Source organism: Rhamphochromis sp. 'chilingali' (genome assembly GCF_963969265.1).
Source record: "Rhamphochromis sp. 'chilingali' genome assembly, chromosome: 17".
Taxonomy (NCBI): Eukaryota; Metazoa; Chordata; class Actinopteri; order Cichliformes; family Cichlidae; genus Rhamphochromis; species Rhamphochromis sp. 'chilingali'.
In genome coordinates this window covers 19,779,371-19,806,382 of record NC_137944.1, presented here as the reverse complement: position 1 = coordinate 19,806,382, position 27,012 = coordinate 19,779,371, and the positions used below count along the sequence as shown (strand labels likewise).

The 27,012-nt window shown below is 40.4% G+C and overlaps 1 protein-coding gene across 2 annotated transcripts in view; it reads left to right on the top strand.

Annotated features, from left to right (window-relative positions):
- The first annotated feature begins 1,271 nt into the window (after positions 1-1,271).
- The window catches only part of znf704 (zinc finger protein 704), a 71,458-nt gene continuing 45,717 nt past the window's right edge, over positions 1,272-27,012 (top strand). The window contains exons 1-2 of one of the 2 annotated variants that reach the window (XM_080862935.1): positions 1,272-2,259; positions 11,474-11,658. In XM_080862935.1, coding sequence (XP_080719061.1) covers positions 1,999-2,259; positions 11,474-11,658 — 446 coding nt within the window. In that variant the 5' untranslated portion in view covers positions 1,272-1,998. Of the gene's footprint in view, positions 2,260-11,470; positions 11,659-27,012 lie in introns of both variants that reach the window. The other variant, XM_080862934.1, reaches the window with a different exon arrangement.

Below are 27,012 nucleotides of genomic sequence, written 5' to 3'. Positions count from 1 at the left end.
GTTGTCTCCCTCCTGTCCTCCTCTGCTCCCCTTTCGGTTCTTTGTGTCTTTCTGCTTCTTCTACTCCTTTCCCTCCTTTTCAGGCTCAATTGCAGGGTTGTCAAAAATAAGGCCCAGGGGTCAGAATTGACCAACAAAGCCTCCAATCTGGCCTATTGGACATCTTTTTAACTATATTTTAATCATTTTAATCAACTTCTTTGCACTGACTAAAAAGCAAATTTCACTGGTCAGGCCCAATTAAGATGACAATGGGCTTTATATGATCCAGTATGTAAAATGAGTTTGACATCCCTGCTCTACGATGTTCTGTACAATTAGGTCCATTAGTATACAGCAGCACATTTTTTTATTTGTATTGCCTCTTTGCTTGTTTGTGGGGTTCTCTCTGGTTTCAGTTTTTTCTTCAGGGACTGAAAAGCATGCTCTATTGGGCTGGGATTAGGTGACTGACCTGGCAATTGAAAAATATCCAATTTCTTTGATTTGAGAAACTTTTGGGTTGCTTTTGCAGCATGCTTTGAGACATTATCCGGAGAGTGTAGCCCTGTACACTTCACATCCTGCTGTTTATCCTGCTACTTCTATCAGTAGCCACATCATCGTCCTTTGGTTAACTCTCCAATTACTTTTGAGCATCTGTATGAAAATGACTGTATGAATGCAACCCCTTGAATTCAAAGTGAAAGTTTGCACTTGGTGTAAAATCCACTGTGCTGGTATAAAGATGAAAAATGATAAAAAACAATGCAATTGTATCTATCTATCCATCTATAAAAAACAAAACAGCAGTAAAAGTTGTGAAAATATATTTAAGAGTCCAAAGTTATACCCTCCTTTATTTGTTATAAAACTGTGGGACCGGTTAAAGTCTTTGCCAGGGCGATTATGGTCCCCGGACCTTATGTTCGACAACCAGTTTTACCAGAACAAAACTGGCATGTTAAAAAAAGGGAAATAACCTGTTGTTTTTATAAGCAAAAACGCAGACCAGTTCAGCTCATTTTATTTATTTATTTTTAACCAGATCATAGTAATTCAGAGGTCCCACGGCACCTGAAAAGTAGGCTGTACAAGTAGGTTAAAGCATGAAGCTTTGCTGCCTGGTCCAAATCTTCTCTCTTCCACAGCCTAAATTCCCGCCTTTTTCCTTTCTTCCCTCTGCCATAACCCCCTCCCTTCTCGCTTCCAATCTCTCCTTGCGTCATTGTTTTCAATGGAGCATCCTCCCCGGTTGCATTACCTTCTTTCGGAGAAGGGGAGCGGTGGGGGCTTGTGGAGGCGTGTGCAGCGCCGACCAATTAGAGACCGCCGTGGCCGCCGGACCGCACATGTTTACAGGCAGCATTCCGCCGGTAGAGTCCCCGCTCGGTCTGAGGTGACGGCGGACTGGATGCGGCAGTAGTTGGAACCGGAGCCGGTTAACGGTCAAATTTCAATCTTTTGTAACACATACGGCGAGGTGTCGGGGTACAGAGCCGTGTGGGGCGGAAAAATTCGACGTGCTGGCTCCCGTGCCTCTATGCTCAAGCTGTTTGCCCTGTATTAGCCACCATTTTTACATAATCGTGTATAAGTGTCGCCTCGGCTCACGACTACGGCGATTAGTCCGCGTTTTCCCGCCGCCCCTTCAGCTCGCAGGGAGCAGAGAGGAAAACAAACAGGTCGAACGGAGGAAGATTGGTAGCCGGTTGGATGTAGAGGTTGTTTAGCGGCGAATGAATCGTAGTCGTCGGCTACTAATTCAGAGCTGGTCGGTTTCTTGTTTCTTTTTTTACGGGGTGCTTGTGCGCGGTGCATTCCGGACGCTGTTTGGAGTTTCCCCCTCCTCCGAGTATGTTGCCCCTTTCTAACATTTTGTCAGGGCTGTTGGAGCGCGTAGTCTACCCGCTGCAGTTTTGTGTTTTTCACGACGCTGTTTACCGGCTATAATTCGACGCTTAATGATTTAATTTTACCGGCTCGCCGGCTTTGAATACAGTGAAACAGTTTTTAGAGATGCACACGAGGCGCCTGGTGAAGCGCTCGGTCCTCGGCAGCCGCGTTTATGCGCCGAGTCCGACGGGGGACGGTGCCCCGGTGACAGGAGTGGTCCAGGCTGTCAAGCAGGAAAACAGAGACTTGTCGGCTGCGGGAGCCCGGCGAAGCGTCTACACCGTGCTCATGCAAGACGGGAGCCTCAAGGAGTTCTCCGAGGAGGAGATAGCCTCGGGCTTCAACCACACCGCAGCCAAAGGACCACTCAAGTCCAGCCTGAAGGTACGTGGGTCCGACCGGCAGGCGACGCTTCACTGTTGTTGTTGTGCGGTGTTTTGCAGCGTTTAACCGCTTCCTGCACGGAGCGGATTTAACGGTGTCACCGCCGCCCCGCGGCGGCGGGAACGAGAGTCCAGCCGGTTAAATCTCTCGATTTAACCGGCTGGGATTTTAAAAAATGCATTATGCTGTTATTGCTATAATGAGTCGTTTGCATATTGAAGCATATAACGGACTGTCATGACATTTGGCGACATCAGATATATAGGACAAAGGGCTTGATGGGGCCTGCGCAATGTTTATGTGGGCTAGTGGGTGGGTAAGATGAGGCAAACAAACACGCTCTGACTGCAGCGTTTTAGATTGATGTAAATGTAAAGATTTAAAGGTTTTTGCATGCTCGCCGCCTTATATTTTATACATATATGTATGTGAATGTGACATTTCTTACAGATAATTCTGCGCAACCGGCATTTAATTGCACATTTGGTTAAAGACTTAATTACATTTAGGTTTTTTTTGTTGTTGTTTATTTTTCTCTCATTCATATATTAATGCATGTTACACAGTTTAAAATCGATCGTCTCTGTGTGCACTCATTCTGCTCAAGGGTGTTATTGTTTTAAGAGCTATTATAAAAGAGATCACGCGCACTTCTTGTTGCATTAGAGTCAAGATAGTAAGTTGTGACGGTGTCCAAATCTGCAGTCCTGATGTAGGCCTAACAAGCGATGATCTGATTGCCTTGCAATCCAACTTGAATGCTTTTCTGTCACGTGGCCCCAAATAAAGATTGTGCGAGGAAGAAAAGGCCAATTCAGCTCTTGGATGAGCACACTGTTTCTAACATAGGGGAAGTGTGTGTGTGTGGGGTATTGTGTTCATCCTTTTTATAGCGAGGGAGTGACTGAGGAATGCTTGTGGCTGAATAACAACTTTTTTTGATGCTGTGATTTTGATTGCATTTCTTGTGTGTGTGTTTTCATGTTGTTGATGCAGAAACTTGCAGGCTGTAATCTTCAGTCTTATTTCTATGACCAAAGCTGAAATGTTGAGCCACAGTTTGTGGATCTGTCACAGTTCCTGCAGCAGTAAATTGTACTCTTCTGCCTGAAAATGCACATAAATCTCGTAAACTGTTATTTAAATCGTTACAAACAGATGCCAGATCTTCCCAAAGATAAACCCGCTCTTCGGGGGGACTTGTTAGATCTGTGAGTGATGGGAAATGCAGTGTGAACTTAGGTCTCCCGTTTTGCAGTTGTGCATGCAGTGATCAACACAAAAGCTGTTGCACAATTCTGTTACAGTCCCCAGCGCAGGCTGGAGAAGTGCAGCTGAGGGTGAGAACGTATTCCTGTCAGCACAATGGTCAATTCTCTTTCAGCACGACTCAATTCCCGCTGATGTCGAAAACAAGCCATAAAATGAGGAGGAGGGGTATGCTCTGTATGTGCGTGTGTGTCTGTGTGTGTATGCATTCACATGTGCATCTGTGTTGCTTTTTGTGTGCATTAGGGCGCTAATATAAATGTGATTTTCATCTGTTGTGTGTTTTGGATCTTTAACGAGTGAGATGTGACTGCTTTAAATCCTGGAACAGGAGCTGTTTGTGAGAGCATGCCACCCCGTTTGAACAGCAGCAGCTGTACGGCCGACAAAGTGGGCGCCCCCAGGTTGGCAACGGGTGGCGTGCTCCAAAGAATCTGGATGCTTGGCTCTGTGCCCAGAATGGCGAACGAATGGTCCCTGTTTTGCATGGGGCGGGAGTGGGGGGGCGCGATGCCACTTGTTGACTTGCTGTTTTGTGCAAATGTATGTTGTGTGAGAACTAAGTTACGGTGATTTCTCCAGCTGCTAACAAAGAGATCTCACTCACTTCTTGTTGGGCCGGAGCTGTCGTTGTTTGTGTTTGTTGCACACCGATGCGGGAGTCAATGAAGCAAGCTTGTTGACAGAGGCTGTGACTCTTTGTTCTAAGGCGGTGATCTCAGGCGGGCCCGTCGCTGGCTGAGCTTATTGGTTCGCTGAGCAACATCAGCAGGAACTACAGTCAGTCTGGATGCTGGCACCCATGTGGAAATGGATGAGTAATCCTTTGAGGGTGAAGGAAGGTTATGAGTTTATATATATATATATATATATATATATATATATATATATATATATATATATATATATATATATATATATATATATATATATATATATATATATATATATATATATATATATATATATATATAAGTGGTAACCTATCTACAAAAAAAGTATTACTAATAATAATAATTTGTACATAAAGGCTCATTTACCATCATTTGCTTCTGAGTGTTTGACATTGACCATACTAGACTATGGACTATGTCTACAAGGTGTTACATCCACTTGTTATACTGATAAGACTCTCCAGCTGTGTCCATTTTATAGACTATTTAAGATGGCAATGGCGGGTTAGTGAAGTTCTGCTGTGAAGCTTCGAGCTGAGTATTTTTACCAGTATCATCTTGGTATTAAGATGTAACCAATCAGAAGTGGACTCAGGGACACCACACACTCACTGGTTTACAACTTGTGATCGACAGGTACACAGTGAGTTGGTTTTAGCCTCTTTTTTTGACACTAATGTATTCAGTATGATTTTAAAAGTAGTGATGGAGCTCATAAACTCATTAAGAAACTGTTAATGAGATCACACATTGGGGCAGTTATAGAGTTTGAAAAATTTGCAGCCTGCTGGCCATTGAAAAGAATGCAGGCTTAAGTGGAGCCCGACCGATTTATCGGTGGGCCGATATTTTCAGCCATTATTAGTTATCTATTGAACTGTTGGTATTGACGTTTATAAAGACAGATGGAAAAAAAAGAAAAAGAAATCAGAGAAAGAGCCCTTCACTGATGTTATGATTGTTGATGATGCATAGTTTGTCCACCAGAGGGCACTCCACAATTTTTCTGTTCCGAAACCGGGTTTGGAAGCTACCTACACAACAACCAGCTGACCTGAGTGGAGTCGGTCAGAGTGTACACGAGTAAATACATGTTACAAATATTAGAGAAATCTGTGTATGTCTCGTGTGTCTGAAAGAAAAAAATATTGGCAATATCAGAATATACGATTTTTTTTAATCACCAAATGTCTGTCGAAATTGGTCTTAAAAATCCCGTATTGGTTAGACTCTTCTGCATTGGCTTCCCTTTTCAGACCTTGAAGCGACTTTCATTTTTCATACACAGTCTATTGTGTGTGTCAGTAATACTCTGAATATAAAAGAAGATGACACCAGCAAACATCCTTAGCTGCTAAAGCTATTGTGCGTTACCGACATGTTCTCAAGTCAAGGAACCAGTACATCATAAGTAAAAGGATAAAAAAGGTGATAACTTCATCCACTCACTAAACCTTAATGTATACAGTGCATCCAGCTGAGATCATTTGGAGCCCAGCTAAAATAATCAAACTAAACACAGTCATTTAAATCTGTCTTTTATTTTTAAATTAGTTAGAAACCTTGGGCTGTGTAATTAAAATGTAGATTTTTCAATTTGTACATAACACCCTACAGGCAGCTATAGCCCACAGTTTGGCACATGTTATGCTCAGGATATTTGGCCCAGCCTGATTAGATTGACTCACCAGGCACCATGCCAAAGGGTCATTTTGACAAAGTATTCATATTGTAAGTTAATTTTAATTAAAAAAAAAAAAAGTGATGTTATTGCCATGTGCCAGGATATTTTTGTATGAGGATGATACACTTTTCCCCCTTAATTTAATATTTAAAACATCCAAAAAATATATTGCTGCACTTTTTTTGAATGAAATTGTGTTTTAAAAAAAGCCAATGTTTGTTTGCATTTTTTTTTAAACTTGTGGTCAGGATGTGGTTCAGTCCAGGAATGCCATATTGGAAAAACTGAGATTATGAGTAAGCCATTAACTGTCTTTATCAGAACTATTTTTAATAGTCATAATAGAAATTCCTCCCAGCAACAAAGACCCACATGAGCTAACAGACGTGGTTTCCACTGAAATTCTTTATTATGACCTTTGACCTGCACAGGTAGAAGAATCTTTACGCTTCACAAACTGCTGTAAGTAGGTTACGAGTTTTAATTTGTGTCTCTTTGAGTGGGACACAGAACGAGAATGATAGATGAGGAGAGGAGGGACACTCCGGGTATTTGTTCTCTGCACAGGCACTCACGCACGCACACACACACACACACACCAGCTTTGACATATGCAACTCACATTTCACCACCGATTTGGCATGATTCACAATTTCCTGGCTCTCTGCAACGCTATAATTCATAAGCCCGGTGAAAGGAAGGAATTACGGTTGGTTTTATCTGAGGAATACACTCATCTTACACACAACACCTAATCTTCTCCCAGCCGGTGTAATCCATCTTGTTGTTTTGCTCAAGTTTGTGTTTTCATTGTGTATTTTGCACAGCACTGGGCATTTTTTGTGACGAGACTATATCATGAATGATATTTGATATCCATTCGTCATGTTTTTTTTCTGTCTCATTAATCGAAATGAATGGTGTTGTGTGTTGGGCGTGTGCATTCTGTGTGTGTGTGTGTTGACTTTTCCACAGTAAAGACTAATCCTGTTGCACTGCTTTAAGATAATGATCTAGTTTAGGGCTGAACGATTATGGAAAATAATCTAATTGCGATTTTTTGCCCCAATATTGCGATTGCGATGCGATATGCGATTATTTTTTAAGGTATTTGTCTTCTGTATTATTAAACAAAGACAAGCAATACATCATATAGTATGGCCAATACTATATTACATTAATTTTAAACTGTTCTTTCCTGGAAGACAGACCTCTGTTATGATGACATGAGGTGATGCATGAATTGATGACTGACATTTTTATTTAACTTCTTCAATCACAACAGTATATTTGAACATACACAATAGTTTATTTTTAGCTTACAAACATCTGAGCATAAAGTGCTGACAAGGAACCCTGGTGTAAACATTAAAATGAAAGTCAGTACAATGTGCAGATTGCAGAAATATACATAAACAAAATCAGTGGCTTTACCACACTCAGTTTTTCGACATCTGTGAACTACTAGACAGTCATTCAATTAAAAAATAATATTAAATAAATAAAACTAATAAATAAAAAATACACACATCTTACTGATCTCTGCAGTCAGTAACATTACACATAAAGTGCAAACATAATAGCAATTGTATAAACACACACACAAACACGCCTTTAAAGTTTAAAGGCGTGAAATTGGACGGTCTAGTTCTGATTAGCGTCACCGCTGTCTCGGTGGAGTTTAATAAACTCGGCCGTCTGCTTCTTGCTATCTAAAATATAACCAGACACTGGTGTAAATTCTCGACTGTCTCATACTTCTGTTTAATAAGTTTTCTGTTTGACGTTTAGTCAGCTGTGTGAAAACCAAGGAGGAACCCACCCGGGGGATTAATAAAGTTTTATTTTATCTAATCTAATAACTTTAATCTCAGCCAAACCGATTTACTCACGAACAAACAAAACACTGAAAAAAGCCCAACAATAACATTTTTAGGTTGTCTAAGTGACTTATATATTACGTTTAACCCGAGCAGCGAAACTCCGCGGTGATCTGAAAATGATGTGCCGGGAGTTGTGCCGTTCTCGGCCGCATCAGTAACCCTCGAGCTCCCGGCTAGCTGTCGAGCTGGTGGGTAGCAGACACTTCTGAAAACGTCGAAGCACTTTTGCAAATATGGGATATCTTGATAAACCGAGCAGATATTTGATGTTTACACAACTACTTTCTCGCCTGAAAATATGTTAAAAGTTTATTTTGTGACCCAGAAAGATTAGTATGAGTAATTTTAAAACTTAGTAGCGGCCGCCATTGTTGGAAACTGGAGTTTGGCTGGGCCGCGCTATGAATTCTGGGATATGGTAGTAATTTGGACAGCCTTCGGCGCGTCGCTGTGACGTAATCGGTCTACAAATGCGGCCTCAGGAGGATGCAGCCCATGAATTTGGACATGTCCAGAGTATAATCGCAGCCTTTGCGGTTAGAAAATTGCACTTGATCATGTCGCGATATTATCGCAAATGTGATATATCGTTCAGCCCTAATCTAGTTCACACACACGAACAGACACACACTGGCCTGAATGCCATTCTCCTCAGCGCTCGGTGTGGGCAGCTGTGTGTGTCACTCTGCTTTTGTTTTGCCATTTTCTCAGTGTGTTTTTCTAAGATCACCGTGGCTTTAGCTACAAACAGAGGTGCGTGTGTATTTGTGTGTCTGTGTTGGTGGGTGCATTTGCGCTTGTTTTTTGATCCGACAATCTTGCCAGAGCAGGTCACCTTAATGGCTGAAGCCCTGAAACAAAGAAAGCCATTGTTGCTGGTTACCCCAGTCTACCTTGAACTTCATTCTGCTTTTTTATTGCTTCTGCAATGTTGCCCGAATCGTAGCAAGATGAATCAGTATGTCTGTGAGATAAAACAGGCAGTTTATCTGAGACTTTATTTTGCCGTAACAAAAAAAAATGTTGTTTTTATTACCCTTTAAGGATTTATTTAATTAATAAACACCATTACTTTGGTTGTGGCAATAGACTGTACATAAAAGATGACTATTTATGTGAAAATGCTCCTTGGCTTCCGTGAACTATGATGTTAGTCTCTGTTGACAGTTTGATTCTTATTTAATAAAACACAATGTTTACGTTATGAAATCTGTAGTCTTACAGTAAAACTAGAGCTGGGCGATAGCACGATAACGATATGTATTGCGAAATAACTTTTTCTCGATAGAAAAATTAAACTATTGCAATAGACCTCACCGCTCTTGTCCTCTTAAAAAAAAAAAAAAAGAACAGCCAATCCAAATTAAGTAGCGCAGAGCCGAACCAATCACAACCGCAGCGTCACATCACGTGACTTGTTACGTACAGCACAAGTGCCAAGCCGCACATGTGTATTTGTTTGGGAAGCAGCCAGCCGCCGTGCCGCCCGGGTAATGGAGGAAAAGAGTGCGCCGACTAGAGAAAAATCAACCGAGAGCGTGACCGAAGGTTACCGAAGAGAAAACAGATGATGGTTGTCGAACGGAAGAGCCATAGAAGTTCCTTAGTGTGAAAGTATTTTGGCTATTTCAAGTCTGACAAAAAACAGAATAGCACGCACTGTAAATTGTGCCGAAAACAAGTCTGGAAATACAATAAAGCGGTGCATGCTCAATCTCTGACTGGAAGCGCTAATTCGTCATTCGGCTTTTGTCAGACTAAAGTACCTGTTAAAACTGTTTGAAAAGCTCAGCTATACAACAAGGAGAGATTGAGAATTTCCTTTTAGTTCTCAGTTTATTTGATATTGACAAAAGTTAGTCAATTTTGTCTGTTCTTCTGTAAAACAAACTAAGATTTATTTTTAGAATTAATATTTTGTTTCTAAGTGGAATTGACAATTTAGTCTGTTTTGTTTGTTCTATTTTGAAACTTAAACGCTTTAGCGGCTGCCTTTTGTGTAGTTTGCAATATTTGCCTTTATTTATCTGAAAAAGTCTCATGTTCCTTAAGTACATCTACCCTGTTGAACTTATTATGGGAAATAAATATTTAAATAAAAACAAGCTGCTGATTATTTCACATTTTACTTGTGAGCAACGGCACATTTAAATCTTACAAATATAGTTATTTGGCTTATATCGTGATAGATATCGTTATCGCCTGAAATGAAAAAAACATATCGTGATATGAAAAAATCTTATATTGCCCAGCTCTAAGTAAAACCAATGCAATGCAGCAGGGTTGACCTATATTCTTATTTCTTGAGAAGTTACTGAATAAGTGTGCAGTGTCCCCAAGTTTCTCAGTCTGATCCAACCCTTGCTTCTTATATCTGACAAAGCCACTCTGTTTGAGGCTTGGCTATGGGAGATAAGTAACCAATGTGATGATGTAGTGAAACCAGTGAAATATACTTCCTCTCTATGTATTTGTTTAAAATACAATGATAGGGTTTTTTCTGTGTATAAGAATGTCTGGGACCAAAGACTTAGGATAATAATATATATAATTTGTTTTTTTTAAGCATTAAAAAGCCGGAAAGGCCATCAATTTCAAGTAAGGCCTAGTAAGGACAGATTTACACTTTACTGTTGTTTATGCCAAATTCTGACCATATCGTCTGCACACACTGGTTGTAACCAGCGTCCTGTCCGCTTGAACCGGTCTGGCAGTTTTCTGGATGTTGTCTCTTTTTAAGACCTTTCTTTGTAAACCATAGAGATGGTTATGTGGGGAAAAATCCCAGTAGATCAGCAGTTTCTGAAATCCTCACCCAGCCTTTTGGGCACCAACAACCATGCCCCATTCAAAGTTACTTAAATGACCTTTCCTCGCCATTCTCATGGTCAGTTTGAACTTCAGCATGTCTGCATGGCTAAATGCATCAACTTGCTGAAATGTTATTGGTTGACTAGATATTTGTGTTACCAAGGAGTTAAGCAGATGTTCCTAATAAGGTGGCTGTGATACATACATACATGCAAACCCTTCTTTCACTCTCTGGCCTTATCAATAAATTGCTCACATTTCTTCCACTAAAACCTGATGGTGTTTGTGAAAGTACAGATGATGCTGTTTTTAAAAATGAATTTTCTTTTTTTTTAAACAAATTACTTTAAAAGCAAGTGTGGTGCTATTATGTAATGTTTTATTATATTTTTGCTCATGACAGTGCAGTCTTTTGTGGAAAACCTCATCCCTCCAAAACGTCTGCAGGAAGAATAACAGACTGGTTTTGTGACTGACCACTGTTCATTTTTTACTCTGTCCAGTGTGTTTTGGCAAAGACTTTTTTTAGGCCCAAGAATGTGGAAATTTTCTTAAACCGTATTTAGACTGTGTTCTATCACATTTGAAATGTAAACATTCAAATTCAAATTTTAGCTGCCAGGTTTTGAGGCAGCCAATGCCCAGACCTTATTTTCTGTCTATTTTTACTTTTGGTTACTCTCTTTAATAATAAATTGAAATGGACTCATTCTGTAGATGTGTTCTTCACCAGTAACAGAATTGCAAAAGATATTTATCATTATGACCTTGTTAAATAAAAAAAGAGGCCATTTGAAGGAGCTGATTGCTACTTCATCATTTCTTCCAACTTATTTATGTGGTATTTCTGCACAAGCACTGAATTATTTCTTTTTTTCGCCTCTCTACAGCAGAGCTCCAGTAACGGAGCTCCAGATGGCCAGAAGGTGGAGGGCAGCTGTCTGAGCCCAGAGCCAGCGGAGGAGCAGCGTTCAACGGACGGAAAACGTGTTAGCCGGGACTCTGACACCCGATCGGTGTCCCTGCTGGAGCAGAAACGCAAAGTAGTCTCCTCCAGCATTGACGTCCCCCACGCTAGGTAGGACTGTGTATATGAAGTTCTCTAGCAGTGACAGTCTGATTCCTATCCTGCAGGCAGCTTAGCTAGAGTGGTACAGGCAAAGTTCACGAAAAGTTTATGACATAGATATGTCATCTCACAAATAGGACAGACCTTATGTGGGCTGACATCCTGTATTTTATTTGATCCTCGAAGCCAATTTTGCAGCACATAGTTTACAAGATAATTTGGCAAGAGTCTGCTTTACTCCATTACATAAATATTTTATTATATGGCCTCACACATGCTACACTCTTCCAACATACAGTGTTGTGTGTGTGTGTGTTTATTATAAATAGATAGATATATAGTTGCATAGATGTGTATGTGCAAGTAAGGCTTCAGACTGATGTAAACACTCAACAGTTTGTTTGTTTTTTTTCTACTGTTAATGTGGATGATGTCATCTTGGGCAGACAGCTGTCTGAGAACATGCCTCAAAGAACTGCTTTTCAAACCTTCTCCTTGTGATCGAGACAAGAAAGTTGACTTCAAGGGAGGGAGAGGGTAGCTAAAACTGCTTCCTGACATAGCGTGAACTACACCAGTGTCTACTATAAGATAAATGTGGATTATTATGAATCGTGACTCACATAAAGCTAGTTTAGTAGAATCCAAGAGTAAAAATATGGAGGCGGAAATGAGCATAATAGGTCCTCTATAAACCGATCCAGACATTTTGTTGATTTAGGATTCTATCCGTGTTCTGAATATTAAAAGGTTTTCAGCAAAATGTTGCTTTTGGATGCTGTTTCTTTAACTTTCAGAAGCATTTATGGGTATTGTTATTTAAACGGCATGCCTCTCTGGTGGTTTCTCAACAGTTACCCTGTTGAGCGTCTTTCCTGCTACACAGCAAAGACACCGTGGCCTTGCAGAATACTTTGCCCTTATAGCCCGCGTGTACAGTTGTTGCTTTCATGTGGTATAAACATTGTGGCACATATTCCAAACTGATCCTACATGCAGAACATAACCCTATACAACTGGAAATAATTATTATGTTATGATGCATTAGTTATTTCTTTACTCATTCGGTGGTTCTCTTTACACTGCACACACACACGTGCACACACACGTGCACACAAATATTATTTTAGACCACCAGACTAATTCCCCACATAAGCCATTTCCACAATAGAGCAGTTAACCATTGGTGGGCAGCAGTGCACGACAGTGAAGTTCTATCTAATAAAGGAACAACACTCTTTCTCAATTAAATGTGAAACCCTAATACCTTGTAAAGCACTTTGCTGTTATTGGACATCACTCCTCATTACCTGCCTTCACTCTGCTGCTGGAGTCCAATCGATGGCAACTTGCTGAAAAGTACAGCAAAAGTTTCCCATTTGTGCAACTTTATCACTCCATCCTGAGCTATTGCCTTAAATTTAACTGTTATTTGTTGATGAGTCATTGATTAGAAGCTGCCTTATGGCCCATTAAGAAGGAAGAAAGGTCTATCGCATAGATTAGACTGGAATTTCATACTTGTCCTTTGGATGGGGATTGCAAAAATATTGATATTTATGTGTTTATGGTTGGATGTCTTATTGATTATCTTGCTGCTCAAGTTTATGTGCAATCACTAGACCAACTTCATGTTGTCTAGTGATTGCACCTCCTCCCGCTGAGGCCAGCTAAAAACATTGTAGCCACGGGGAGATGTCTTATAAGTCACATTCAGAAAAAGTTCCCTCTCACACACAGCACTCCGAAAATCCAAATTGGCTCTCCAGCCAGAATTCCAACTGGATTATGTATGCTGTGATCTTATTTAGACTGTGCAGACATCTCTAAGGCACCAAAAACATGAGCACTGTGTGCAATACTTCTTAAATACGTGTGTATATAGAAGCAACCAATGACTAAAGTTAGATTTGGTTTTAAACTATGAACACCTTTGCGTATTTGGGTGTGAAATGAAAAGCTAACAATGGCTGCCATGGCTACTTTTAGCACATTGCCATGGCATGATGGCGTTTTGCAATGTGCTTCTGGAGTCGGGGGCTGTGCTATAACAAAAACTAGTCGTGTCAGATTGTCAGAATAGATCGCACTAATTCCAATCTCATGGTTAGAGGTTAGGATATGGTACCTAAACCCACTATCCACTCTAATGAAGGGCAGCAGATCTTTCACAGTAAACTTGGAAAGAACCCTGTAATTATGTTTTGGTTTTTTTCCCTGCTTTGTTCTAATGAAGCTCTGGCTGCCACTTGTTGAAACACTAATACGAACATTTAAGAAGAAGTCCTTGAAACCAATTCTGTGTACAGACTTTTGTGAAATGATAGCAAGTGTTATCTTCATTTGACAAGTCAAGGTTACACTTCACTTTTTTTGTTTTTTTTAGCTTGACAATTTCCATCTGCATCTGAACCAAAAGCTGCTAAAAAAGCAAAAACAGTCAAACATGCTGAAATGCTCTGGCCTTATCAGATCTTGTATTTTTAAGTCTTTTCTGGGGTTGTTTGTGTTACTGCCTTTTTGCACATCAGCAACTTTGTCATTATTAGGGATTTGTTAGTTATTTCACTTCGTGAGCCAAAAAATGAAAGTCACATAAATACCATTTGAAGTCATAAGCCACTTTTCCATAGATTTTTCCATTTTTCAATAAATCGCTGCACCACCTTCCTATTTTCATCGCAATAAATTTAAACAAATGAACTTCTGTACAGTACTCTACTTTCATTTATACCTGAAAGACACCTCTCTTCTGTTTCTGAACATTATTTTTCTGCCTTCATTCGGCAGACACAGTAATGACAGAGACAGGAGACATGGGAAGATAAAGCAAATGTCTATATGTGCAGATGACTTGTTTGCCCCTTAATAAAGTTTCAGCATTGAAGAAGAATAATTGTGGATTATAATTGTGCAAAAGCAGACTCCCCCCCCCCCCCCCCCCCCCCCCCCCCCCCCCCAAAAAAAAAAGAAAATCAATTTTCAGCCCAATTCATAAAGTGTGCTTGCACAATCAAGAAGATGGAAAGTTCATTGTTGCTGCCCCTGAGAGCAGGTATGATTCTAAGCTCTTTCTTTAGATATCCCCACAGTGACCTCGTCGGTATACAGCTCCATTATTGCCTCAAGATTAAGATCCAAAGGTCTCATCCGCTGCGCACCTGCGACCAATTTTAAACCTGCTCCCACACTGGGGAAGAAATTGTGTCGCCGCTGACCACAGAGTAACGTTTATCTGTAATGAAGACAAAGGGGCAAAGAGACGAGAGGGAGGGAGGTGGCGAGGAGTAATGGTGGCAAAGGGACGAGGGAGCCCAAGGAAGCCCAAGCACCGAGGGGAAATTTGTGCATACAGCGGAGGGGAAGAAGGTAACGGAGCTGAGAGAGCATGTGTAGCTATTAAGTTAACAGCAAAAGAGAGAGGAAAGGGAGAAAATGCCTGAGGATTTTTGTCAGAGAGAACTCTCCAGAGAAGTCTGACCTTGAGGTTGTTAATTGCGCTCTGAAAAAAAAAAAGTTCCCTCTCAACTTGTGATTTACCAAGAAAATGTCTGGCTGTTTGATGGCTCTCCAGATCCCTTGCAACCTAGAATACAATAGGTTCCCTCCCTCGCTGGGATTCAGTGAAGTACCCAAATGCCTCTTCTGCAATCATTGGGAAACTAGAGGAAAAATGACAGTGTGCCATATAAGATGTTGGACCTCGGGGGGCTTTTTGTAACTACATTTCATGCTTCTGCCAGCTTGTCCAACTCTCTGTGCTTTATCGAGTAGCTGCGTACATTGCTTTTGTTTGCAGGATGCTTGCTTTGGCAACTTTTTATGAGTCCTGCAAACAGAAATCGATGGCATTGCATGATTGACATGTGTTGACTGATATTTTTTTCCATCACTACAACCCTCAAACGCTCAGAAATGATTTCCTTTTTTTGTCTTTAAAAAAAAGATTTATTCTGCACATTAAGAGTAGAAAGATTTGCTCACTGCGGCAGGTTCTGATTTGTTTATTGCCATGTTTGTCTTTGCTGAATTATCAGACATGGTTAAACATTGTCAGACTGTAGTCTCAGCCAGCTGCTGGGTCTGCTCCTTCCTTCAAGGGCTTATGTTTTCTTTATTCAGGAAACGGCCAATTGTAACAAGAGCTAGTGGGGCCAGACCAGTGGAAAACGAATGGCTTGGCTCTTGACAAATAGCATTCAGGAGACTAATTGCTAGCAGGGGAAGTGAAGTATAACCCTAGATGAAGGCAAAATCAAGAGTGCTTTGCTTGTTATTACAAAATCCCAAAACAGCAGATCTGAGGGTTTAAATCCTCTTCTCTTCAGAAAGCCAGCAACCCCCCCACCCCACCCCAAATCTGTCTAGCATTAACAGAGGTTATTCATGTATTTCTAAATGACTGGACCCCTTGCTGTTCCTCCATGATGTTTTTTCTTTCCTTGTTTCTTTTTTTAATACATAAAAGCTCAACAAAGTTACACATGTAATTTAATTATGGTAACTGATGACAAGGAGTCTGGTGGGGTGGACTGGAATTTGGGAGGGGACCAACTTCAAAACCAGCATTGTTGCCAAGAGCATTTTGTTATTGTCAATTTTTTTTATTGTTGATCAGTGTGCTTGCAGATCACCCAGTTTAGTGCGCTGAGCCAACCATGTGCTCCACTCTCAGAGCCGCCTGCATCAGCCAACTCAGGCATGGAACAAGGCCAAAGACAAAAAGAGGCCCAGAGGGACTCTCAAATTATCGTTTGTCTTTTGATAAAGTGGCACGGCCTGTAATCAGTTTGTTTTCCTGCTGTTCGGTGGTTTTGTTTGTGTTTATGGAGTTTTCTTACCTTTTTGGAAACACCGCTGCAGCTCTCGCTGCTTTTGCACAACGTGTTTGTGTTTGCGGTGAGCGCCGGCGCTCGAGTTTCGAAATAAGAGAAAGTAGGGGAGCGGCGTGGGTTTTCGAAAGAGTGAGTGACATAGAGGGAAAGCGAGAGAGGGAGGGAAAAAGCGCACTGTGCATTTGCCAAAGAAAACAGTTTTCTTGGTTTGGATGCCAGTGGAGTTTAGAAACCAGAAGATTACTATCTGAAAAGACAAATCATTCCTTCTCCTCCACTGTCTAACTTTCCTAATCTCAGTGGGCCTTTATCTGATTGGATGTTGATGGGGTTTTTTTTTTTCTCCTCACAACAGTTTGACCAAACCAGGTGTGCTGAGGCAAATATTCCGACAATCTGATTGGCTTTACCACACACAGCTAAAAATAACAGAAACGTGTTTGTATTCATATAAAAGGAACATTGTTCAGCATGTGTAAATCAGCGTTCCTGCTTTTGAACCATAAAAACAGCTTCTGAAAATACGAATGTTGTGATTTATTTTGATGGCAGCCTTAGCTGGGATTTTTTAATTTATTTATTTAGTTTTTTTTTTTTTATTTAAAGCTAAAGGAAAAAGTTTTTTTCCTTTAGCACATTCCTTAAATACAAGCAAATGGAAAATGGAGAGAACAAAAGAAAAGAAGGAAAAAAACACATTTGGATGCAGTGTGTTTACAGGCCACCCAGTAGCTCCCACCCCAAACACCACTGGATGTCCTGTGGTGAATAAAACCTGAACACTGATCAGAAAACTTTAAAGATGCTTGATTTGGTGCTGTATAAATAACTTTTAATTGAACGTCAGTGGCCGATATTCATCTGTTGTGTCACTACAGTTTGTACAGGCTAAAGGGTTAAAGAGCATGTGACTCAGAGCTGAAGGAGCTTAAAACAAACATTTCTTTGTTTCTCTTGAACACGAGGGGAGATAAATAATGACGTCTGTATCATCTGTTGGCCAAATCGTTTTAAACATCGATATCAGCTCAGGATTTCACATTCATTGCATCCCGATTAAATCACTCTTAGATTTTTTATCTTGCCTTAGCCTTAGAGTAGGATAAAGACAGCTTTATTTTTATGCTTTATTGTCGTGGAGCCCTGATAGAAGAAGCCCCAGCAGCCACTAGGGATCGTCTCAAGGTGTTGGCTCTGGCTTATGTGGGGTTAAAAGGTCTCTGATCATATCTCGGTACCAGGTGCATATGGGGTTTTTTTTTTGTGTATGTTTTTTTTTTTTTATAATGGATCAGCAGAATCTTAAAATCAATTCTGAGAGGATCAGCTAACCAGTGTAAACATGCCCAAATTAGACTGATACAATCTAATTAGTGTCAGGGTTGTGCGGTAACTATCACGTGCATCAGTGCAATACCACACCCTTTCTCTCTAACCTCCCATTTTACATCTTTGGTGTCTCAGTAAAATATAACTCAGCGTAATGAGCCCAAATTAGATCTTCTCTGTGGGGATAAAGAATAAATGCACAGGAGACGTGAAACCCAGCTGAGACAAAAAAGCAGCGCATGTGCCGCAGGGTGTCGTTGGAGCTTTCGCGCATGAAGGATTTTTTTTTTTTCGTGGAGCGCATCTTATTAAACAGAGGCCTGCATGGATTACTTAAATATCATGCCTGTTGTTTCTCGGGGGTTCTGCCTCCACAAATTGGTGACATGTTGTTGATAAGTGAAGAAAGTAGGTTAAATTGGCTAACTCTGTTCAGCAGGATTTGCTGCCGCCATCTAATCTCAAATACAGTATTCACAGATCAACCTCACCCTGCTGTTAATGAAGCTTTAGATTTATTACACGTAGACTAATCAAAGGCAAACTCCTCTTCCTCCTCTCAATATCTGAGGCACGCAAGTGAGAGCCACACTGAGTTGGTCTGCCAGGACATTTGAAAGGATCTCGCTCCCGAGAACAACAAACCTGACAGGAGTATAATTGTGAGTTTAAATTTATATGCAAATGGGTTTTTAATTAAGTGTGCTGCTAGTGTACATGGGGGAATAGGTAGCTATGGATTAGTCGGCTGGCCTGAATCCAATATGAACTTTTGCCAAAGCGCTGGACGCAGGAAGTGTGCAGGCAAGGTGTGTGTTATTGTTGGGCTCTCATAGTGAGTTATGTGCAAGTTGACCTCTAACCCATGGGTCTGGGTAAGCTTAATATAAAAAATAATATAAGTTCGAGCAGGTCAGGGTCAAAAAGCGACAAAGACTGTTATAGGCTGAATAAATCAAAAAAATATTTTATGCTATTGGCTGGGCTGTGATTGCTAGTATACCTTACACCTATTCTTCCCCCTGCACAGACTGCACTCCAGCTACATTTATACATAATTCAATATCCTGTAACTTAAAAGGCTCGGCATGACTGATATTACTGGCAGGTTTCTGTCTATCACAAATATATGAGTACCCGAACATAATAATATATATAACTTCTTAAACAATTTGTCAGATACACGTTGCTAGTACCTGTTTGGAACCACATTTACTGTCAGTACTGCATTATTTCTTGTCTATAATCTCAAACCAGTTTGAGATTATTTTTGCCCAAATTTTGTGTGTGAATTGTATTCTCACTTTCCTGTTCTTTGCTGACAGGAGTAACACCTGCTGTGGTCTTTAGCACCTAAATATGTAGTATTGGTTGGGCTTTAGCTTATAGCCTGGATTGTGGCTGTAAAATTGTAGAATTATGGATAAGCTGTCTTGCAGTGGAGTTGTTGGTCAGGTTGGGTTTGAGTGGTTCATTTCAATTGATTTCATAATTGGATGGCGCAGTTATTAAAAACTCTGCTCTGACCATCCGTGTAGTCCGGGATTTACACTGACATTAACGATGGAGATTTGAAAGCACCAGCATACATCTGGCACACTAATTACAAACATTAATGATCTCCTGTCTTAATTTGAAGGTTCACTGCATGTGGTTTGATTGACTTGGTCTAAATAATGTATTTGAAACTCAAGATGTCCACTATTGATGTCTATCAGTGTAATTGACTCATTATAGCCCACATTTGTTTTGAAGCCATCAGCAAAAACTTGGGTAAAACAGGTATTGAGGCCGTAAATAAAGATAACGTGGCAATAATGTTCACTATTACTGTCAGGGGAGGGTGACTAAATGCTTTGACGTGACAGCACAGAATCACAATTTATCAATGAATTAAAGCCTCTCGGAAAATACCAGAAATTTGCTCATTTGTTCTATCACTGTTTTCCACCAAGTGGTTTTGTATTCAGTTGTCATATGCCTGAAATGTATACAGCAGTGGTTAAAACCCAGTGTTTGTGTGACGTTAGCTCTGTGGGCCCTCCGCTGCTGCAGTGGACTAATCTATAGTCCCCATTGTTAATGGACTGATTGCTGAGTGCTGTAGGAAAAGAAAAGCACCCATTGATCCTATTGACGCATGTGCATTATTCTCATCTGTGGTGTGTGTGTGTGTATATAAGGTAGTACTAATTAACAGCATTATCAAGTGGCACACATCGTATTCAAACATAAGAACTAATGATGACCTAAAGTTAATGTGGATTTTACTTAGATTTCCTCAAAGCTCAAACATTTAACTAGTGAACAGATGCTGAACAAAAGCAAGAAAAGCAACAGGGTGGATTACGTGGGCTGCTGTGCTTTTGAAATGACAATATGTGTGTAATATTTGTTTGAAGCTACAGCAAAGTCTTACATATAGCATTATTGACATGCATGCCAATACTGTAGAGGCTCCCAAAATACCCCACAAATCTCAATAGATACACTATATTGCCAAAAGTATTCACTCACCCGTGCCCCTTAGTCTCAGGAACTCTTCAGCATACAAAGACATGTTGGACAATTTCATCCTACCTACTTTGTGGGAACAGTTTGGGGATGGCCTCTTCCTGTTCCAACATGTCTGTGCACCAGTGCACAAAGCGAGGTCCATAAAAACATGAATGAGTGAGTTTGGTGTGGAAGAACTTGACTGGCCTGCACAGAGTCCTGACCTCAACCCGACAGAACACCTTTGGGATGAATTAGAGCAGAGACTGTGAACCAGGCTTTCTCGTTCAACATCAGTATCTGACCTCACAAATGTGCTTCTGGAAGAATGGTCAAAAATTCCAATACACACACTCCTAAACCTTGTGAAAAGCCTTCCCAGAAGGTTTGAGGGGTTATAGCTGTAAAGGGTGGGCTGACATCATCCTAAACCCCTATGGATTAAGAATGGGATGTTCATGTGTGTGAAAGGAAGTCAATACTTTTGGTGTCAGTCACCTCCAGCAACCAAATAAGGAATACATATTTTTCCCTAGCAACCAGTGGTTTCAAGGGGATTGCCGACCAGTCTATGCATGTGTGACTTTTCAGCAGAAAACCCATTAAACAAATATTCAAATAGTGAAGCATTTGTGTGCTGCTCTGCCATACTAAGACATTTTAAGAATGTGCTTACAGGTTTGGAATATATATTGCAGCTTGTTGTTTAAGCACGTTTGTTCGATTTTTTTTTTGGAATTAAGCTGCAGTCTACTACCTTGTTTCCCAGTTTCTGTGTGTTTCATGTCTCGCATGCTGTAGAAAAAATGCTCTAAAAAACACAGAGAACTCAAAGTGATGTCTCACAGATTTTACAATTTCTGTCATAATTTGATATCAGTACTATTACACTGACCCAGGGGCACAAAAATATTGTGGTACCATTAGGAATTTGCAAGTCTAACCCAAACATAAACCCGGCGCTGCTGAAGTCCCTCCCACCTGCACACATTATTTCTAATTAGGGCCATCAATTGTAAAGCTTCACTGACCTGTCTGTTTTAAATTATTGATGTCTGTCAGGCTGACAGGCTTTATTAATTAAAATGGAGATGTACTAATTAAGAGCACCACATGAGGGTGTCTTAACTGCAGCCACCTTTTAATTTGAGTGTCGCACATCAGTTTTATCGCGGTTTGGCAGAGTGGGCGAGGCATGTCGAAGTGGCGGTGAAGGCAGGGTGGAGGTACCCTGGTTTGATTGTGTTTCATTAATCTGCATGTGTGTATGTGTTTACTCTTCTACTTTTGAGTTGTCACTATGCGGAATGCTAGCATCGTCCGCTTTATAGACCAGATGTTGTAATGGTTTTCTTACTTTGTTTGTGGTGTTTGCATGGAAACATCCGTTATTCTTCGTTATAATCTCAGCAGATAAGTGCAAATTAAAGTCAACGGCATACCCGTGGTAGTTCCTCCTATAAACTGCTCGCCATATGTTTTATTGCGGGGCCCTTAATTGTATTTTTAATCTGCTGAGACGCTGGACTGAGGCACCATATAAAAACTGTTTGGTGTGCTGTCTTCAGTAACTTATCTTGGTATTATGCAGGAACATCTTTCAATTAGTCTCTCAGATCTTTGAATGAAATGTGTAAATTGCTGTGAGACTTGCTTAGCATGGTTCAGTGCATATTTTTTTTATCAAATTAATTGTGTGTCTGTGCATGTTCTTTTATGGCTAGTATATATTTTCAGGGACATTAATATACGTGTGGTAAGGATGTTGTAATTCCTTTTTATTGTTTCAATCCTACCATATTACTCACCAACAGCGTTTTTCTTATATCGGGTTATTTCAGGTCACAACAAAGGTTTCTAAGTTAGGGATGTCATCAGTACCAAAGCTGTTGATACCTTTTGATAGCAAAATTCAGAAAACGCAAATATGCCATAGGTCCTGGTAAACTGGTTAGCAATTTTGCCTCACAGCGAGGAAGTCATGGGTTTGAATCCACTGGGCGACCGGGGTTTCTCTGTGTTGAGTTTGAATGTTCTCCCTGTGGTTTCTCTCCATGTACTCTACATTCTTCCAAAAGTTCAAAGGAATACTTGGTGAGTCAGAATTCGCCGTAGGTGTGAATGTGAATGGCTGTCTGTCTCTCTGTGTTAGCCCTGTGATAGGCTGTCCAGGGTGTATGCTAGGGCTGCACGATTAATCGTTAGAAAATCGCGATCTCGATTCATACTTATGTGCGATCTCATTTCCAAATGACAACGATTTAAAAAAAAAAAAAAGACGACAACGACTGTACCGCATTTTGATCCGGGACGTAATCTGCATGAAAACAAGCGCTCACTCTTCCTGCTTGACAAATGACAAGGGCGGAGCCTTATACCACGTGATACAGAAGCTGTGCCGTGTGATGCTAACATTAGCAGGGAAAAAAACAACGGAGAGCACGTCAGGGATGACGAGAAAGTGACAGGAGAAAATCCGTCCCGGTCAACCACCCAAACATCAATAACGGGAACCTTATACAGCGCTTCCCTATACCCGTCGAACTCCCGCAGGCACAAAGAAATTACGGAGGCTATCACTTATCACCTGACCAAAGATATGGCTCCCATCAACACTGTGCAAAAAGAGGGATTTAGGAAAATGATCAACACCCTAGACAAACGTTACACAGTGCCGTCCCGCAACTATTTTTCTATTGTTGCACTACCTGCCAGAGGTGGGACCAAGTCATTGTTTTGCAAGTCTCAAGTAAGTCTCAAGTCTTTATCCTCAAGTCTCAAGTCAAGTCTCAAGTAATGTCAGGCAAGTCAGAGTCGAGTCTCAAGTCACTGGTGTAAAAGTCCGAGTCAAGTCACAAGTCTGAAACTTTGAATTTCAAGTCCTTTCGAGTCTTTAAAAAAAAAAAAGAAAAAATAATGTTGCAGTTATGCTAAATGTAAATATTAGACCATGTAATTTTAAAATCTGTGTTTTTCTCAACACATGACAAAATAGTGAACTTAGAAAATATACACAAATTGTGAAATTGCACCTCTTTAAAATGCAGCTCAATTAAACCTAGCTCCAAGAATAATTTTCACCGACAGTTCTGAGATAAGCTGCATGTTATTCTTGGATGCGGTTGTAGGACCAGCTTTAAAATCGCATGACAAAAATATCATACACATTAAAAAAAACTGTATCACCAACGTAGCCTGGACAACATTTGCTAGTTAGATGAAGTCAGCTATCTCATCTTAGCATATTTATATGCATATTTATAATCATACGGTTCTTGGAGTGAGTGCATACACTCATGAAGTTTAGTAACTTCAGGTCACTGCAACAAGCCCAGGTACAGTTTACCGACGGATGGGTACAGGACCTTGAAATGCACCGTGTAGAAAGTAAAGACCATCGTACGTATCATAAGTTTACCAGTCTCACAAATCGTCGTCATAAATACACATTCCTTAACCGTTTATTAATAGGACCTTTGAGCTCAACGGTAATTAATTAGTAGTGGAAATAATTTCTGGTACCCATCACAGAAATGTAGCAGTGACAATAATATTGTATGCTGTAATCGTACTGGGCAATTAGTGATACAAAACAACTGTTTTATCCTGTGAATAAAAGTATATGTTTTTGTCAATGTACCATAATAACAGAAGCGAAACGCAATATTGTGTCAGGACAATTCACTATTTATGCACAATAAATAAAGGAGCATAGCGCGACAATTTCTGTTCAGCGCCAGACTTGCTTGTAACCTATATCACTAATTATGTTATGAAAATGAGGTATTAACTACTAAAAAACACTGACCTTCGTGTAAATGCTTGGAGCAGACTAACCTGTGAGCTGGAGGGTTCTGGGACGTTATATTTGATCTTTGAATGGCTGCGATCCAGGCCATCCGTCGCGTCTTTGTTACTTCGGAAACATGGCTTGAACAATTTCTCTTCAACGAGGTAATCCGATAACAACCGATCTCTTTACCCGTCAGCTTCTCGTGGCTGTCATGCGACCGGCTATTGCAGTTAATAATACAACGGCTTCTTGACATTTTTGTGTTTCTTTTTATCGCTGTATAACTGATTTCAATTGAAAGCCTGCGTGCGCTAGTACCGCTTGCCACGAGTTCCCATAATCCTTTGCGGTTTTACCCGTGAATGACGTCACATTTTCAATCTCTATATAATATGCATGTTAAATTTTATATTTGGGGTAAAATATCAAGTCTTTTCAAGTAAACCGGTTCAAGTCCAATTCAAGTCCCAAGTCATTGGTGTAAAAGTCCAAGTCAAGTCACAAGTCTTAGAACATTTTTTCAAGTCAAGTCTAAAGTCATAAAATTAATGACTCGAGTCTGACTCGAGTCCAAGTCATGTGACTCGAGTCCACACCTCTGCTACCTGCTCTATACACGCAGTGTCGAGCAACGGTGGAGACGGAATTTCAAGCAGTACAACATTTTGCGGCAACCACAAAACGTGAGACATTTGTTTTTATGTTTATTTATTGTTTTTATGTTTAGTTTCAACTGTTACGAAGTTGATGTGCAGTTAATAAGTGCAATAAATATTTATATTGGAAAAGAAAATCGTGAGAGAATCGTGATCTCAATTCTAAACCAAAAAATTGTGATTCTCATTTTATGCAAAATCGTGCAGCCCTAGTGTATGCTGCCTCACGCCCTATGACAGCTGGGATATTCTCCAGCCCTCCGCAGCAGCAATTCATCCAGGCATCAGACACCTCGAAGTGTTCTAGTCTATCGTTTTGTGCTGAAGAAGGACGCCCACATGGCTCACAAAACAACATGAAAGATTAGTGTAGCTTCCACGATGGCGCCGCCCCAACTTGTTGACAAGGCAGTAAGAGTCAGGTATGAAAGTACTTTGGTTTTTAACCTGAAATACACATTACCATTTTGTTTGAGACAGCTGGCATTGCTGTAGCGAAATCCATAGACCAAAATCCATAATCCAATAGACTTCCATGGCATTCTGTGATGTAACTAACATTATACCTCATCGTAACCTTAGTAGGCTAATCAGCCACTATTCTAACATTTCAGTCTGTCCTGTCTACAAAATATAATGATAATATTTGTTGATTTTGATTTTAAAATTACTTTTAAATAAAGGAGTTTGTTTAAGTTTAAATTTAAGTACATGAGATTGTTTTGGTTTTAATTTGGGTATGGAGAATCCTGCATGTTTGCTGGCTTTGGCTCTGACTACTGATTTTCTGGTATCGTGACATGCCTTCTATAATCTATGATTATTTTACTAGTCATTTTCCTTTGGCTCTGTTTCAAAAACCCTTTGCTGTGCAGCAAAATATCTTGAGTGCAATAATCCCCCCCCCAACACTTGTGGTTGGATGGACAAATCTCACATTTTTCAATTTTTCCTTTCTTCCTTTAGAAGAGCTTTGACCCCATAATCCTCTACTAATGGTATCAAAGGTTTTTGTATTAATCCAATGACAGTTGAGTATTGATCAGAGGAGGACACATTACCTGCTAATTAGCTGTTTGAAACAACATTACACACCATCATGTTGATAGAGAACTGAGTTTTAACCACAGGAATACGTTTTAGTGTTTAAAGAACTGATGTTGAAAGCGATTGTCAGTTACCGCCTGGGTTACAGCCAAGCTGTAAAAAAAGAAAAGGAAAAAAAAAAGCAGTCTGTAAAAGCACTTTTCTGTTCATTTGCAGTAAAAATAAAAGTACAGTAACAAATTTGTAGATTAAACAGGGCCTTCATCCGATCCTGACTTATGTAACGAGCCAAAACCATTATGTCTACATGAGTGTTAATATCCAGATGTGAGATGAATGCACCTTCTGGGCTAACAGATGCATCAAAGATATTTACACCGTGGGAGAGGCTATAATGCATTTAGAACTGTTGCATGTAATTTCACCTCAAAGGGAGCAATAAGATATTTCTTCATATAAGCAGCAACCATACACGCTAAATGTTGTGACAGCGCAGCGTGTATCGGGGATCTTTCGGTGCAGATGTGCTTGATTTGCTCTCAGGTTTTTTTTGGTATTGTTATGTTTAGCGATGAAATAACTATTAGGAAAGCTAGAAAGCCCACTGCTGTGCAGCCTTCTTTGAATTGAGTTCAGTGCTGTTAAATCTTCTGCATTTAGCCAAAACTATCCCACAGATGTCTTCCTCAACAAAGAGGCCTTATGCTGCGAGGAGGGGAGCGATAAAGTTAATTGAAAGTTAGCCATTGGCGAGTCTGACATCTAACAACCATCTGCTGAGGAAGATCTACATAAATTGTTCCCAAATAGGACAACAGTGGAATATCCTTTTACTCCATAATCCAATAAGGGGCCTCCCTGGTCTTTGGTGTCTCCAATAAGATCTAAAGCTGCGAGGAGGCAGCAGAGCAGGACTGTAAATAAGTGAGCAGGCACTTCCAAAATAGATTTTAAACTGTCATCTGCCAGGTTTCGGTTAACTGACTTGGACAGATTTACATTCAGTGGAAGAAGACAAAAGGACATGGAGGACGGCTGCCTTTGCTCCTAATTATTGTCCTTGTGATTGTCTCTCAGAAATCATCGTGACATTTAAAATCTGTAAACCTGCTTTTGGTGGTGCTAAAACTTCTAAATGGTGGACCTCAGCTGCATCATAAAAGCGCCAGATCATAATTGGCCATGGCCACACACCACCCAACCTTCA